The sequence below is a fragment of the Polypterus senegalus genome, chromosome 17, assembly GCF_016835505.1.
Source record: "Polypterus senegalus isolate Bchr_013 chromosome 17, ASM1683550v1, whole genome shotgun sequence".
Lineage (NCBI taxonomy): Eukaryota > Metazoa > Chordata > Cladistia > Polypteriformes > Polypteridae > Polypterus > Polypterus senegalus.
Window position 1 is genome coordinate 31,480,456 of NC_053170.1, and position 16,401 is coordinate 31,496,856.

The following is a 16,401-nucleotide window of genomic DNA, read 5'->3' on the forward strand; positions in this document are numbered from 1 at the left end:
GCCTGTGCTGATAAATGCAGGCCGAGGGAGACTCCGTGTTTGGGCTCCTTACAAAGTCTGCTTTGTATCATGAGAACTTGTTCAAAAGACATAATGTATTACATAAAGAGTGTCGCAAACATGTGCAAATCAAAGTGGTCCAACGCGGGGGCGGATCTACTATGTAACTAATGAAGCTTAAGCTTCACACCCCCAGATGAGAAGGGGTTTTTAAAAGTTATACTAATAACATAGTTGAATTCGATACAAATAATAGTTAAAATAACAGATTATTAAAATATCGTGTAGGCTAAAAAAAATTACGGAAGGTACATTATAAACATATTTAATATAAACATTTAGAGCACATCCTTACATAACAGATCAAACTTCGGGGTCCCATAAATGTAGCTCCGCCACTGGTCCAACGTAATCGGGCCTTTTCTTGTCCCGTTAAGCTCACGTGGGCGCGTGCGAGGCTCGCCAGGGGATTTGGTTGACCACATTTGACAAAATTCACAAGCGATCACAGAGTAGAATCCTAAATATTCATCGGGTCAATCGTGTATTTTATACACGAAATTATCCTGAGCTATGAAAAGAAACAGGCGGCGTTCTAGGACGGGACACAATTCCTCACTAGTCCGCTGGAGGATACGTACTGACACATACGCGCGCCAGCTCCGTGTCCATATCCACAGCAGTTTCACTTTGGACTGCTACAGGCACAAACAAAGAGTTACACACCGAAGACTGGTTTTTATGTGGAAGATGACGTGTTGTTAGATTACTTTCAATTTCATATAATTCTCTTGGAACTGAACACATCTGTAGGAAACACTCAGACGGAAAAAAACATATCACTGGACGAGATTTGGGGGACCGAAAAAAAAAACCAAAACAAAACATGAAAGCAAAAAGGGATAATCAAGGCACCTACTCCGGCAGAGATTTTGCCTTCACTTGCTTCGGATTTGTACTTTTCATGTTCGATGTTGTATTGGACATCAAAGTGTCTGTGGGCTTTTACCAGGAAGGAGACTACGCTTCATTAATCGTTTTCGTCCTTATAATAGGATTTTCCTCAATGGCAATACAAGTGTTCAGCTGGATTTTTTTTCAAGTGGATCGACAAAAGGACGACTATGTTCCAGTGACGTGGGCTGAGAAGCTATCAGTGCGACAGAGAGCTGCTCTCCATGTGATCCAGCTGGGGATGGTGGTGAGGTGAGTTGGGCATCGCGGGGACAGAGCTGCGGTATAAAGAGGAGGGAGGAGTCAACGGCCTGCCCTTAGCATGTTATTAACAAAAATAAACAACAACAACATGATCCTTGAAACAGGGCTGGCAGCACATTCACGACGTTGACCCGCGAGCGCAACTTTGCTGTCAATTAAGCCCTTAACCTGAAAGTTGCTCCAAAGCAAATTAAATGAAATTCAATCAATTAATCAATAAATAAATTTAAATTGCCACTTGCACAGCGGCGATCTGCGTATAAAAGAGGAAATACTGATACTGAATCCAAAATATCCAAGTTAAAGTGACCGCTCTCAAATTGAAACGGTAATGTAATCCGTAATTTATGTAGTGTGGAATGTTGCAGTTTTAAGCTTATAGATGACATTAAGTTACCTTATGTGCGGCTTATTGCCATATTTACAGTAGAGGTGACATTTAGTTTGTTTTGTTTTTTTCTGTTTTTAAGGAAAGGCAACATTTAGTGGAGATTTTAGAAACCGCTGTAAGGCCAAGCCCCCCTTGGCCCCCACTTAAAACACGTAAAGGCCCTCATCAATGGCGGTGAATATCAAGTTCAGTCCTTGGCCCTCTTATGGCTGTATGCTTTCGTCCTATCCAATGTCTTTCAATTTGCCTCATAATTTAATCAAGCTGTTACTCAACAGTTTCTGTGCTTTTCTATAAATTACGAACTGGTTATGCTATTCGTTTTTTACTGAACGATTGGAGTGTGGATAGGTAAGAATTAATTCCTTTTGCATTTTGTGTTCTGGTTATTTAAGCCATTATAAGCAACCAAGTTGGTAACACTGAAATGGCTGCCCTTTAGCGTGTTGTTTGCTCAGCTTGTCGTTAACACCGATTAATTACGCTTATGTAGCAATTTTTACACTACTCAGAGTGCATACAGACAGTGAGGAGCCACTTCAACCTTTACCAATGTCCACCTGGAGGATGTTATATCAGCCATTCTTGCTCACCATACATTAAATTATTTGGTGGTGAAGGAGTGAGAGGGATAGTTAGCCAGTTAGACACAGGGGATTATTAGGGGGCCAGAATTAGCGAACTTGGTATCTGTGAAACCTCCACCCTGGAACTCAAAGTATCAGGATTTGACTTCATTGGCTGTCATTATTTAAGTCGGAGAGTCCACCTACAACCCTAATCTTAACCGTAGCGTAACTGAGTGGAGCGCTGCAGGTCTGTTGCTAGGCTTTACTGGAGTCATCCTCATGTACCTGGAGCTCCAGGGTGGTGGTTCTGGGCTAGAAAGGAAAGAAGGAAAGGAAGAAAGAAAGGAGGAAAAAAGAAAAAAAAGAGAACAATACACTAGACAGATGGATATAAAAAGCACCAGATAGATGGATAGATAGAACTAATGAACGAACAAACTTTATTGGTCCCCAGGGGGAAATTTGTATATACTTGGAATGACCAGGCCATGGTGTGCAAGTTATGCAGATAACTGGGGGGCATCCTATTCTTTTTCAAAGGATGCCCAGGGATCTTTTATGACTGCAGAGAGTCTGGACCTCTGTTTAATGATTCATCCACCGGGCAGTGTCACCTTTTACAGCACTGTGTCCCAATCACTGAACATACTGAGACATCCACTGAATATAATGTCCAGACATCAGGGGGACAACAACTGCATGACAAACAGTGTTTGAAGTGGGCCAGCACACATGGAGAGGGCAGCACTTCTCAGAATATTACCAGTTGCGTGTTTTCATGTGCGGCGGCACGTCATGTATATCCAATCTCTAACCCCCCTGTTAGTCCATCATTTTATATTGTATCATGGTGATCGAAAATCCAGCTTGCAGAAATTTTGAAACTGCTCATTTATTCAGAGACAAAGCACATGGAGTGAGCAAAACAGTCAAGTTTCGTTTTGCATTTAACTTCATATCTTTTTTTATTATTTTAATGCCTATTTTGAGCCTTTGATTCGGACGACATAATCTCATTATATTGTGCAGCTCTCAGTTTGACTATAAACACTGAAAACACAATTGTATCCTCACTTTGTTTTTGTCAATATTCATAGCAATCATACTTGGCCTGTCTCCTAAATGCCATTTCCATCTGTTGTGTTTATATCCAGCCTATTATCTACATGAATATATTTAAAGAAAGTTGCAAAAGATGTCTTGCTGTCATTTTAAAGCACTGTGCCTCTAAGGAAAAAAGTATCTCTGACACCAAGCCTTCAGTATCTATATATATAATTCACTAAGGCAAGACAACCATGGAAAGCATGCGGAAGGGGCGTGGATTCACTAAACCGCCGACAAGTGAGACACCTATGGCGCACGCAGGAAGGAGCCACGCCCACCAACTCCAAGACCATTGGATACGACGACAACTCGCAGGGCCACGCCCACCAACTCGGACGCGATGACACAGAAAAAATGGCATCATTTATATTTGTCTGTCGTAGAGGCCACATGCAGTGCAGGTCAGGTTAATGTCATATGCATGTCATGCACCTCCGAGCTACGTTGACTGTTATAGAGGCATGTTTCTCGCGGAGGTGAATCGCCATATGCAGCGTGTGAAACGGTTTGCGAGGGGTATCCCATGGGATCCTTAAAACAATCCTTCACAACTGAGGTTAAAGCATAATGAAGTAAGCTGTCTTTAAAAAACGAGTTTTCGGTTACGACACACGACCACGTGCACCATAGCAAACTGTTTCACACGCTACATACAGCTATTCGCATCCGCGACAAACATGCGTCTTCTTAGATGCTCCTGCAGGAACACAGAAGACGTTTTTCTGCCCACCAACACTCCTTTTAAACCGGCTGGCATCTACCCTCGCTCTCTAGGCATTCACACTGCTTGCCCATTTGCCCGCATGCAAAAACTCACCGACCACCCAGTTAGTCCCTTTCGTCTGTGGTAAGAGTCCACATGCACGTCTGAGCCATGCGGCGTTTGTTATGCCACGGGTTCACTATTGTGTTGTATTTTGCTCTCTCCAGAGTTCCATCTTTTCATTCACTTACTGTTGTATTCTCACACCAGCCCGTTTTAGACAACTGTGTCTTTCCAGAAGTGTTTAGCATTCAATAAGTAATTATGCATGAGATTGACCGTGTGTCTACCCAGCGCAGAGAGGCGTGGGTAAGCTGTTGAACCCTATTCAGGCTGCAAACCGTGGAATTCCCACTAAGTGCGACTCATACGCTCCCACTCATTACGTCCCTACCCTTTGTGCACAACCCCCTCCCACCTCGCTACTACCGTGGTCGGGTGTCTTGGTGGATTATATATAGAAAAGCAGCCAAAACCGAGGGGTATCCCATGGAGTCCTTAAAACATTCCTTTACAACTGAGGTTAAAACACAACGAAATAAGCAGTCTTTAAAAACCGAGTTTTCAGTTACGACGCACGACCTCGTGCACCATAGCAAACTGTTTTACGCGCTACATACAGCAATTTGCATCCGCGAAAAAACATGCGTCTTCTTAGATGCTCCTGCACTTTGTTCACACTCCCCTCCCACCTCGCTACTACTGTGGTCAGGTGTTTTGGTGGATTATATATAGAAAGGCAGCCAAAACCGCACAGAGCAATGAAAAGTCTAGAGTTCCATCTTTTCATTCACTTACTGTTGTATTCTCACACCAGCCTGTTTTAGACAACCGTGTCTTTCCAGAAGTGTTTAGCATTCAATAAATAATTATGCATGACATTGAGCGTGTGTCTACCCGGCGCAGAGAGGTGTGGGTAAGCCGTTGAACCCCATTCGGGCTGCAAAGCGTGGAATTCCCACTAAGTGCGACTCATACGCTCCCACTGGTTGCATCCCAACCCTTTGTACACACCGCCCTCCCACCTTGCTACTACCGTGGTCGGGTGTCTTGGTGGATTATATACTGCATAGAAAACCAGCCAAAACCACACAGAGCAATGAAACATCTACGTTAGTCACAGGTACATCTGGACTTTGTAAAGACGACGACTCAAGTGACGAGCTGGAGGTGGGCACATGAGCAGGCAGTGCATACTGAACGAGAAATCAGCAGACTAGCATGACGGACGGAACTGAATGGACGTCCTTCTGCTCTCCTCCCGTTCCACACTCCGCGCTGTGCACCCCCATCCCTCTGTCTGGCAGGAGAAGGCGCGAGGGCGGTCCACCAGTTTTCAGTCACAGACGACTGTGTGTTGGTTCGTTCCGTGCATTGTTACAATGTTGCTTTTCTTGCTGATTTATTACATTACCGATTTTTCAAATGTTAATTTTCTCCCTGTGCTTAAAAATCATTAAAAAAGCAGCCTGATTATGCGGCGTATGGTACGCCGCGGGTTGGCTAGTTTATTATATATAGCACCATGAATCATTACAAAAATCCACATACAGTATTTCTGCCATGTTTTAGCCAGCATTTCTCCCCCTGACTGGGGTTTAAAAGTTGTGTGTTTGTTTGTTTTGTCCCATTTTTGTGCCATTTATTTATGTTAATGTTTCTTTTGCTTATTGTGTGCATTGTTTTTTGTTTTTGTCTGTTACTATAAAATGCCTTGCCTGTGTTCCATGTGTTTTGTGGGAGGTTCCCCAAGAGGCGGGGCTACCTGCCAATCACCAGCTGGAACTGCCCTTCACCCAGAGGGTCTCCCAGAGTTCCTGGCGGTTCATTTCGATTGTGCCAGGGAGTGGAGTGTTTACTTTTGTTATGCTGTGCCTTATTGCTTTTTGGGATATCCTGGATATCTGAACCTGTGCTTTGTTTTAACACAATTGAGACGGCAGCAAAAGAATATGAAGCGAGTGACGCATACAAGCATATTCATAAGTGCAGCTACTGCGGAAACAAAGCACATGGTGGAAAAAGTCAACGTCCATCTAAAGGAAGACAGTGTAAAAATTGTGGTAAATTGCACCACTTCACTAAAGTTTGCAGGACTGGGAAAGGTAAACCCTGTGCATGCAGTGTGTGATGTCTCAGATAAAGAGGAAGACGAGCTGTTTATTGATGCAGTAGGACAGGAACAACCCTCTGAAGCTGAACAAGCCTCTGTAGACATATCAATGGGAAAGCAAGGTGTAAAGCTTAAGTTTAAATTAAGTTCATAAGACATACTGCCGCTAAATATTCACAGGCAAATCCACAACTTAATACTGGGAATCTTAGATTCACGAGTACCGATTTGGGTAGTGAACACTTCGATGAATGAAACCTGTTATCTTTACAACGGTTGACAACGAAGATGAGATGGTCAGGTATATTACGTTATTTTTAAAATGTTTCCTTTTCTTTTTCATAACTTCTTTAACACACTACGTCTCCGCTGCGAAGCGTGGTATTTTGCTAGTGTCTTATAAATGTTATAAAAAAATAAATAAAAATAAAATAAAAATCACACTGCTGTGCTTTTCTGAATCCAGAATAAGAGAAGAGAAAAAGTGACCAGCTAATTAAATGAGATCCATTAGCTGTTATCAATGATTATGAATCTGGTTGGAACGAAAAACTGAAGCCACAGGGGGTCCCCAGGACCAAGCTTGGGAACCCCTGTTAGACAACAAGAAGTGATTAAGCGTTAACAAGCAAATGAACAAAAATGAAGCACAAAACGGTGCTTGGCTGAGAATTACTTTAGCAGCACTAATCGTCCTTCAATTGAAAAATTAGAGTGGAACAAAACCTATAGCCACTCTAGCCCACCAGGACCAACGCTGAAGAGTTCTGGTGAACACTGCATGTCCTGTACAAATGACCTAATGGTGTGTGATCTTTTTTCCGTATATGTTAAAAGAGTATAAATAAATGAATGATTTGGATAGGAATATAAATAACAAGCTGGTTAAGTTTGAAGATAATCTAGAATCATTCAGCTCATTGCGATGTCCTTGGACAGCATACAGGCTTGGGCTGATTTGCCGATGAAATTTAATACAAGAAAAAGTATTACATATTTTAAAAAAAAAAAAAAAAAAATTGCATTTAAATACAAAATGGAAGACCTGAAACTTGAAAGTACCCCTTATGAGAAAGGCCCGAGAGTCAACATGGACTCTTCACTATCTACATCCAGACAGGAAACAGAAACCATTAAGAAGGTTTATAGGATGTCAGCGTGTATATCATGATGTGTGGAGTTCAAGTCAAAGGAGGTCATGCTCAGGCTTTACTAAACACTAGTGAGGCCAACCTGGAGTACTGTGGGCAGTTTTGGTCTCCATATTACAAAGAAGACATAGCTGCGCTCGAGAAAGTCCAGAGAGGAGCGACTAGGCTGATTCCAGGAGTAAGAGGAATGAGCAATAAGAGTAGACTAAAGGAGGTGAACCTTTTCTGTTTAAGCCAACTGAGGTTAAGTGGAGACCTGATTGATGTGTTTAAAATTATGAAAGGAATTAGTCCAGTGGATCAAGACACTTACTTTAAAATGAGTTCAACAAGAATATGGGGACCCAGTTGGAAAGCTGTTAAGACTACAATTTGCACAAACTTTACAAAGTTTTTCTTTACACAGAGAACTATAAACACATGGAATAAATGACCCAGGAGTGCGGTGGAGAGTAGGATTTTAGGGACCGGTGGATAGGATTGGCAGCTTTTTTGGGCTGAATGGCCTGTTCTGGTCCAAATCTACTGGGTAAAATGTTTGAAGTACATGCCTTTCTGAAGTCAATATTATTCATATGCAGGTACATTGCTGCCATAAAGCTGGGCTACATGGTGACCTTCTGCTCCACCACCACAGACAAGGCCTCTCTAGTGAGATTTGTCAACTTCGTGAGTCACGACCTCAAGCTGCTGTCCGTGTTTGAGACGTCTTCAGAAACCATTCCTCAGATGATCCTCATGCTGTATATTTTTCTTCAAAGCAACAAGGTGGACTATGTCCAGTGTAAGACCTTAATATATCTATTTTAGTATTGAACAAGGTCAATATGCCTTGTTGTAAATCATGTTTGAAATCCACTACCTTTAAACATTTGTGTATAAACAACTAACTTGGGCTTATTAATGACTTAAAACTTATAGCATCTTTGCCCTTACCACAAAACACAATTGTAGCAAATTAGAGCTTATGAGTTAAATGCAGTCAGTGAAACATCAAGATGATTCTGATAAATTAAAAACATTGTGAATTAAATACTAGTAAATCACAAAAGCATAAGACAACTGGTCAAAAAATAGAAGCAGAGACAGTATTAAAAAAAGTGAAAGGGGAATACAACATCTAATGGAAGTTGTAAGAGTCAGCTGAAAGGATGGACTTGTAATAAAGACATTGACACAGCAAAGATGTCAAGAAGGGTTGGGTATCCAAGATGCAATTCTTCATTGATTGCCAGGATGGTAGTAGAAAAAGAAACAAAATAACAATAGACATAAGGTTGTGGTTTGGATAGAATAATAAGCTTTGGTTACTCACCAGTCCCAACAGATAGCATTTTGAAGCATCTTCTGGGCTATAAGGCTCGGAGACTGGAAAGACTGGAGCTTCTCACAGGTCAAAGGTGGACCCAAGTGGTATTCTCCCAGGTCGAAGCTCTCCCAGCTGTAGAGGAAAATGACAGTCAGTCAGTCTGTAGATTATCCATAACATCTTTTCCTGATGTCCCCTTAAAACTGCCCCCCGTAAAGATCTGTGGCACAGCCTGTAGTGGTTGCAATGAAACAAAGAATAAGTCTTGAGCTTCAAAATGATTACTAAATAAAAGAGTATTAGGGAACAGGCTAAAGAATGGTAGTAAAAATGATAAACCAGGGTCAAAATACAAGTAAATGGGGAAAAAAAAATGTCGGAACCAGAAAAATGGTAATCAGAAACGTTGGCAAAAAGAAAAGAAAAATCAGAAAAGCATCTAGAAACTAAAAAGAAAACGAGTCATAACATAGTCAATTGCTACTCATAAGTTAGTCTCCTGGGGCCAGAGATGATTCTCAAATGAGAATATACATCTGGAGAATTCACTTCAAAAAGTCTGTAGTGAAAGGTGGAGAAATCTGCAGCTGCAAAGGCTTCACCCACAGGGCTTCTTCCTAAAACACGGGCCTCCAATTCCTCCAGGTGCACTTTAAACTGCCGGGGTTTCAGGGAGAGAGGAAAGAGACTGAACAAAAGACTTGACAATGAAAGAAAATAAAAAGTTAAAATTGTTATTTCAGGAGCTCAGTAGCACAAAGTAATGGAAGCTTAATTATTAATTTATATGTTGGCCCTAGTGTGTGCTTGGTGTGTGGGTGTGTTTGTGTGTGTCCTGCAGTGGGTTGGCACCCTGCTCAGGATTGGTTCCTGCCTTGTGCCCTGTGTTGGCTGGGATTGGCTCCAGCAGACCCCCGTGACCCTGTATTCGGATTCAGCGGGTTGGAAAATGGATGGATGGATGTTGTAATGATAAGAGGAGACAGACCGATACAAGTCCTTATGTCTGCTGCAATACCTTTATGTCATTTTGACAATTGCATCACCATGTGGCCTGCATTTCCTATTAGTTATATGTGTAGATGTGCTGTCAGATAGTGGATGCTGTGCAGCACTGCCCATGTTTTACTGGTGTTGTTAGGCAGATTTGTCGAATCGGGTATTTTGGGTACTTCCTTCATCAGCTCCCATAATGGCGGTCCTTCTCACCTCCTTTTAATAGGGTGTAACATTCTGTTTACTTTAAACGCATATAAATCATATTTTCACAAAACATAGTTACCAATTCTTTCAACCTTACATTGACCTCCACACTATCATAGTACATCCATCTATCCTCTTCCGCTTATCCGGGGTTGGGTCGCGGGGGCAGCAGCTTAAGCAGAGAAGCCCAGACTTCCCTCTCACCGGCCACTTCTTCCAGCTCTTCCCAAGGTGTAGGAACGTAGATCGACTGGTAAATTTTTTCACCACGACAGACCGATGCACAGCCTGCATTACTGCGGATGCTGCACTGATCCGCCTGTCGATCTCACGCTCCATTCTTCCTTCACTTGTGAACAAGACCCCGAGATACTTGAACTCCTCCACTTGGGGCAGGATCTCTCCCGCAGCCCTGAGAGGGCACTCCACCCTTTTCCGGCAGTACATATCATAGTACATGAACAAGAAAAAGCACACACAGCACATGTGACAACAAATCGTTCACATTTGTCCATTAATGTCTTTGACACCAATACAATTTGATGTTACAGATTGTTTTTGACTCGCAACATGTTTGATCTATTGTTAACACATGCAATGTGCTCCCTGCAAACACAGCACACATTTATATGTTCAAGGGGGGGTCTTTTCGGGAGACATTTTGGCTGTTGACAGTTTGGTGTAATCAGAATCTCCTCAATTTTGAGTGCCACCCTCAGAAGGAGTTGGGCTGGATTAATGAGGAGACACTCAGTGAGCCATCTAATTGTTTCCTCCGAGTTTTAAGCAAAATTCACCCATGGTTGTGTCCAGATGTATATATTATACAGCTTGTCTGTTTCATTAAGACTACTCACAAGTTGAAGATTCTTTCCCAAATCTAGAATAACTAGAGTATCACCCTGCCATCGTTTACATGTTTGGATGAAAATATTGCACATAAAGCGGTTAGGGTCATGTGACCACAAGCAGCCAATCAAGTTTCAACCAAGGATGTTACCACCACCAGCCTTTAATCATCACAATCTCATTGTGAGGGTGCATGATGTGAGACGTGTGTTTAGGTCACTGACCCAGAGGAAAGCTGCTGGCCAGGATGGAGTACCCAGAAGAGTGCTGTTCAAATTACGGGGGTATTCACAAAGATCTTTAATTGAGTCCTGTCAGAAGCCATCATTCCACCCTGTCAGAGGTCAACTGTTATCATTCCAGTCCCAAAAAAGGCAATCATTAACCGATTAAATGGTAACCAACTGGTCGCTCTGACATCAGTTATTATAAAGCATTTGAGAAAACAGCACATCAAAAGCAATCTTCCACCCATGTCTGACACACATTATTTCAAATATGGAGCAAATAGGTCCAAGGAAGACACAATCGCTATAACTCTACATACCCAACTGTCTAACTTGAGCATCAGAGGAGCCATGTGAGGACGCTTTTCATGGACTATAGCTCTGCATTTAATACAAATTTACCACACAGGCTGTTGATAAAATTGTTTGACCGAGGCCTCTACTCCCTATCCATATTTATCTGGATAAACGACCTCAAACTGTTCAACTCTGTCTACCCTCACACTAAGCACGGACTCTCCACAGGGATATGTACTCAGTCCTTTATCATGCACTCTTTATACCCACGACTGTGTCCCATTTCATAAACACTCACAGATCACACCACTGTGGTTGGACTGATTTCAGTGGCAGCATAGTGCTCAGGGAATAACAAGACAAGAACCAGACGATGAACAGCTCAAAAATGAAAGAATCATCAACTTCAGGATCAACGATGCAGACCCAACCCCACTCTCTGAGGGTTACTGGATTACTCACTCACATTTAAGTGGGTATTCATGGTCGTTTCTAACTGTTCTTCTTGCTGCTGTAATACCCTTTTAGGTGCCCAAAGCAGTCTCCATAGCAGCCCCTAACATCTGCCTCAGAAACAATCACGGTGAAAGGCCATAACTAAATGCCAGCCCACTATTCATGCACAATTACCAGAAAACTTTGGAATGACAAAATAAAACTATGGCATAGGTAACAGTGCATTTGTTTTTCTGTGGCAGTACTACACTCCTATTCTTTTTAATTCACCTCTTTCTAAGGAGGTTGCCTCCTTAACTGTATGTCATTACTGACAATTAGTGAAAGACATGGGTGCAAATGGCATTAAATGTTAAAAGGCAAACAGCTACTTCAGTGTTGTATCAATTTGCATGCTGATTAGATAGATACTTTATTAATCCCAAGGGGAAATTCACATAATCCAACAACAGTATACTGATACAAAAAACAATATTAAATTAAAGCGTAATAAAAATGCATGTAAAAGCAGACAATAACTTTGAATAATGTTAGCATTTACTCCCCCGGGTGGAATTGAAGAGTCGCATAGTGTAGGGGAGGAACGATCTCCTCAGTCTATCAGTGGAGCAAGACAGTGACAGCAGGAGATGACACTGTTTAGTGGATGCAGTGGATTCTTCATGATTGACAGGAGTTTGCTTAGTGCCCGTCACTCTGCCACAGATGTTACACTGTCCAGCTTTATTCCTAAAATAGAGCCTGCCTTCCTAACAAGTTTGTCCAGGTGTGAGGTGTCCTTCTTTATGCTGCCTCCCCAGCACACCACCACCTAGAAGAGGGCATGTGCCACAACCGTCTGGTAGAACATCTGCAGCATCTTATTGCAGATGTTGAAGGATGCCAAGCTTCTCAGAAAGTATAGTCGGCTCTGACCTTTCTTACACAGAGCATCAGTATTGGCAGTCCACTCCAATTTTTCATCCAGCTGCACTCCCAGGTATTTATAGGTCTGCACCCGCTGCACACAGTCACCTCTGATAATCACGGGGTCCATGAGGGACCTGGTCCTCCTCAAGTCCACCACCAGCTCCTTTGTTTTGCTGGTGTTCAGGTTTAAGTGGTTTGAGTCGCACCATTTAACAAAGTCTTTGATTAGCTTCCTGTATTCCTCCTCCTACCCACTCCTGATGCAGCCCACAATAGCAGTGTTGTCAGCGAACGTTTGCACGCGGCAGGACTCCGAATCGTTTTGGAAGTCTTATTGTATATAGGCTGAACAGGACTGGAAAAAACCCCACTTTAACACACGCACACACAATGAAAATGTAGCAAACACATTGTATAATTTCTGGAAAACTGGCAAATGACAGCTTGTGTAATGAAGTTAAAAGCAGGATCTGCAACTGTAAAGGTGGGCCACAGGTTTAAGCCTTTATTACGTCACCCTAATAAACATGGCACTGAAGTAGCTGCTCCTCCTTTAAACATTTAGTGTCATTTGCTCCTGTGTCTGCACTGCTTGTCACTAATTGTCAGAATTTAATTTTTGTGATTAAGGGAACACAGAAAAAAGCAAATCAAAAAGTAAGTGTGGTAAATTTAAGTGTTCAAAGCTATGACAAAAAAGACATTTCCTGAAATGCTTCTAAATGTAATTAGTACTGTATAAGCCCACTTTTTTGAATGTAAAATAAGAGTAGAACAGGGCCAGCTCAATAATCATTAGATGAATTAGACCTAACAGTGGTAGCCCTCAGGACTGAAGCTGAGACCCCCAGTCTAGAGAGGACAGTGCAATAGTATTGTCACATGTACAGATTATAGTGACATTCTAAAGTCCAACCAACGCAAATCAGCTCATGACTGCATTTTATGATGCCAACCTAAACAGAAGAGCTCAAGCACATCACTCCCACTTTTCATACGTCAGCACAGTTATTTCAATGTCCCAAACGTTGAGCATCTTTTTGAAAATACTTCCCACATAAGTCAGGGCCAGCTTTCCCATCCGTTGTCATTTCTGGTTTTAGTTATTCTTTTTACAATGAAATGCTTAGATCATAACAATATGCATTTCCATTTCAGGTGTGAAGTTTGGTGGGGGCTTCCTGACTGTTACCAATTCAGTGGTCAACTACCACATGTCCTTGCGAGCCACTTTGACAGAGAAAAAGCAACTGAAAGTTAGGCATTTTTGCCCATGGCTGGTCTACTTTGGATGGAACCTGCTCCTCCTCGCCTCCAGGATTGTAGCTGTGACTCTGCTTACCTCGGTTTCCTTCTGCTATATTGGATTCAATTTTCTGTGTGTGTGGGCAGCCTTCCTTCTGTGGGCATGGAAGAAGAACACTAAGTTGATAGGAAGACCAAAATCAGAGTGGCTCTATCGCGCTATGGCGGCCCTTATTTTGTATTTCAACTGGTTTAATGTGGCGGAGGGAAGGACACTGGGAAGATGTATCATCTACCATTCCTTCATTTTTGTGGATAATCTGACTCTTCTAGTTGTCTGGTATATCTTCAGAGATACTCACGATACAGACGGCTACGCCATGCATGCCCTCATTGGTGTACCTGCTATGTACTTGTCAGGTGTGCTGTGTAGAGGAGTGTACTACTGGAGATTTCATCCTAAAGTCTGGATGGAGAAACCAAATAATTCACAGGAAGATAATGAAAAGCTTCAGAATTTGGGACCCCCTTCTGATGAAATTTCTCTGGGAGATGAAAGTGTTCCATCACTTCTCACAGTTGGAGATAGTAACACAGTAAGCAGCCCTGCTCAGTGAGCTTTCACTCATATTTGCCTTCTAATGCTACACAGAATAGCCATGTTGAAGTGTGAAATTTACCAACAGCGCCAAATAAGAAAAAAAATGACCATCCTCCTCGACTCACGTGGGTCATTCCGAAAATGTACATGTAATTCTAAGAAGGTCCACTGTGTGCTTCTGTGCCCTCCAATGGACCGAGGCCAGGTTCAGCATTGGTTGGCTAGGTGGCTCCTGTCTTATGCAAAACCCTGAAGCGAAAGACTCCTGTCCTTTGTGGACCTGAATGAATTATGTGGGTTTGAGATCGTGATACCAGGACTGACAGCAAGCTGAATGCATTTTCATCCCGTCTTAGCATTTGGTTTCAACATTCATTTTAGATTTTTTCCTTATAAGTAGCTTGACTAGCACTCATCGGTTTGCAGTATGGCTGTGCCTTCATGATGCCATTTGATTGTTTATCGTGTCATCAGGCTTTTCCATGGTCCTAGCTTGACTATGCTGATGCAGAATTATTGTGTGCCCTATACACTAGTGAATGACATCACAGCAGCCATCTTTTGCTTACTTATAGAAGACTTTTTTTTTTTTTTTAGTTTAGTAGGACAAAGCAGGCATTGCCCATTCTGCTAGGCTTTTAGTAGCACAGAAGGCCAATTAAGGTGGCTGATTTAGCAGGGATACAAACCGCTCTATTTGGGGTGAGAAGCAAAGAAAGAAGCTCACAAATACTCTTCAGCCTGGAAGCTAGCCTCCATAGAGCCTTAGAGATAGTTCAGGGCATCCAGTGGCAAGATCCACTCTGCCAAGTTAAGCTCTGTGCCAGTGACCAAGCGGTGTTTGAAGAGAGTGAAAAGCAGTATTGGGAAGGGAACCTTCTGCACCTACTCTCTTGTATCAGAAAGAGCAATGCTTCTCTCTATGAAGTTGCAGAGGACACAGCAAGCTGAGGAAAGCAACATCACACCACCCCACAGATAAAGAATGCACTCAAAACGTCCTCCAGTCGAACCCGGAGCAGCAACAACACACAACTACCCAAAACATCAGACATCATCCCTAAAAACTTAGTCTCGTAAAAATAAATTTAATACTCTAAATAGCCAGTAAACAACCAGCCAATGTGGTGTTATATGTCCGTCTGATCCGTCTTGCATCCTGTCTTCTGCGTTGATATATATGCAGTTGTCATATTTCTATAATCTTTGTGTTCATCAATAAACCATATTATTCTATTTCTTAAAACAAGTGTGCTCCAGTTAACTTGATACAAGTCAAATGGTAGTAAACCCCTCTTCTTCAAAGGAAGATATGGAAAATAAAGGGAGAGCCTTACCAGATTAGTTACTGGCATCGCCAAAGGCAAAACCAATAATTAACAATCAAATAGTTTATTTACCTCACATCCAAGCATCATTTCTCACATTTATATTGTGTCGCTAGGTGGGCAGAAACAGGTATCCCTGGCACACTCTCATATGGTGTTTATTGCACTTCACTTTATCCGCTGAGTCTTACATACTTTTTATTTTTTTACTTTAAGTGAAATCTGTCTTTTGGTCTGTTTTTCTCATTTTTATATTTTCAGTTTGGTGATGCTTTTAGTTATTTATTTTTGCTCATTAGAAGCTAGTTGTTTCAGACAACACTCACACCCATGCATGTAAATCACCTTTAGTGCCTTCATGCTTTGGTTTTTCCCCCCTCTGGTAGACTAATTTTAAGGTAATGAATACATGATCTCTGTAAGAATCCTTGGTGACTCAGCAACACAATTAGTATCCATAGATTATTTTTTATTTATTTCTTGTGGGATGTGTCAAAGGTTTCATTAAAAAACTGAATATGAAGAAAACTATCCAGGGAATTTCAACAGGGTCTAAAATGATGAAAATGCACTTTTAAAATGCATTCCTAAATAAGTTATTTTTGATATTATTAAACTGCTCAAAAAACTAAAGGAACACTTTGAAACACATCAGATCTCAATGG

At 41.9% G+C, this 16,401-nt stretch overlaps 1 protein-coding gene across 1 annotated transcript; it reads left to right on the forward strand.

The window, feature by feature from the left end:
- Nucleotides 1-297: 297 nt before the first annotated feature.
- On the forward strand, nucleotides 298-15,654 carry LOC120517458 (XK-related protein 8-like). Its single transcript, XM_039739797.1, has 3 exons — nucleotides 298-1,206; nucleotides 7,894-8,096; nucleotides 13,721-15,654. The coding sequence occupies exons 1-3, from the start codon at nucleotides 887-889 to the stop codon at nucleotides 14,422-14,424; spliced, it is 1,227 nt and encodes a 408-aa protein (XP_039595731.1). The 5' UTR covers nucleotides 298-886; the 3' UTR covers nucleotides 14,425-15,654.
- The last annotated feature ends 747 nt before the right edge of the window (nucleotides 15,655-16,401 follow it).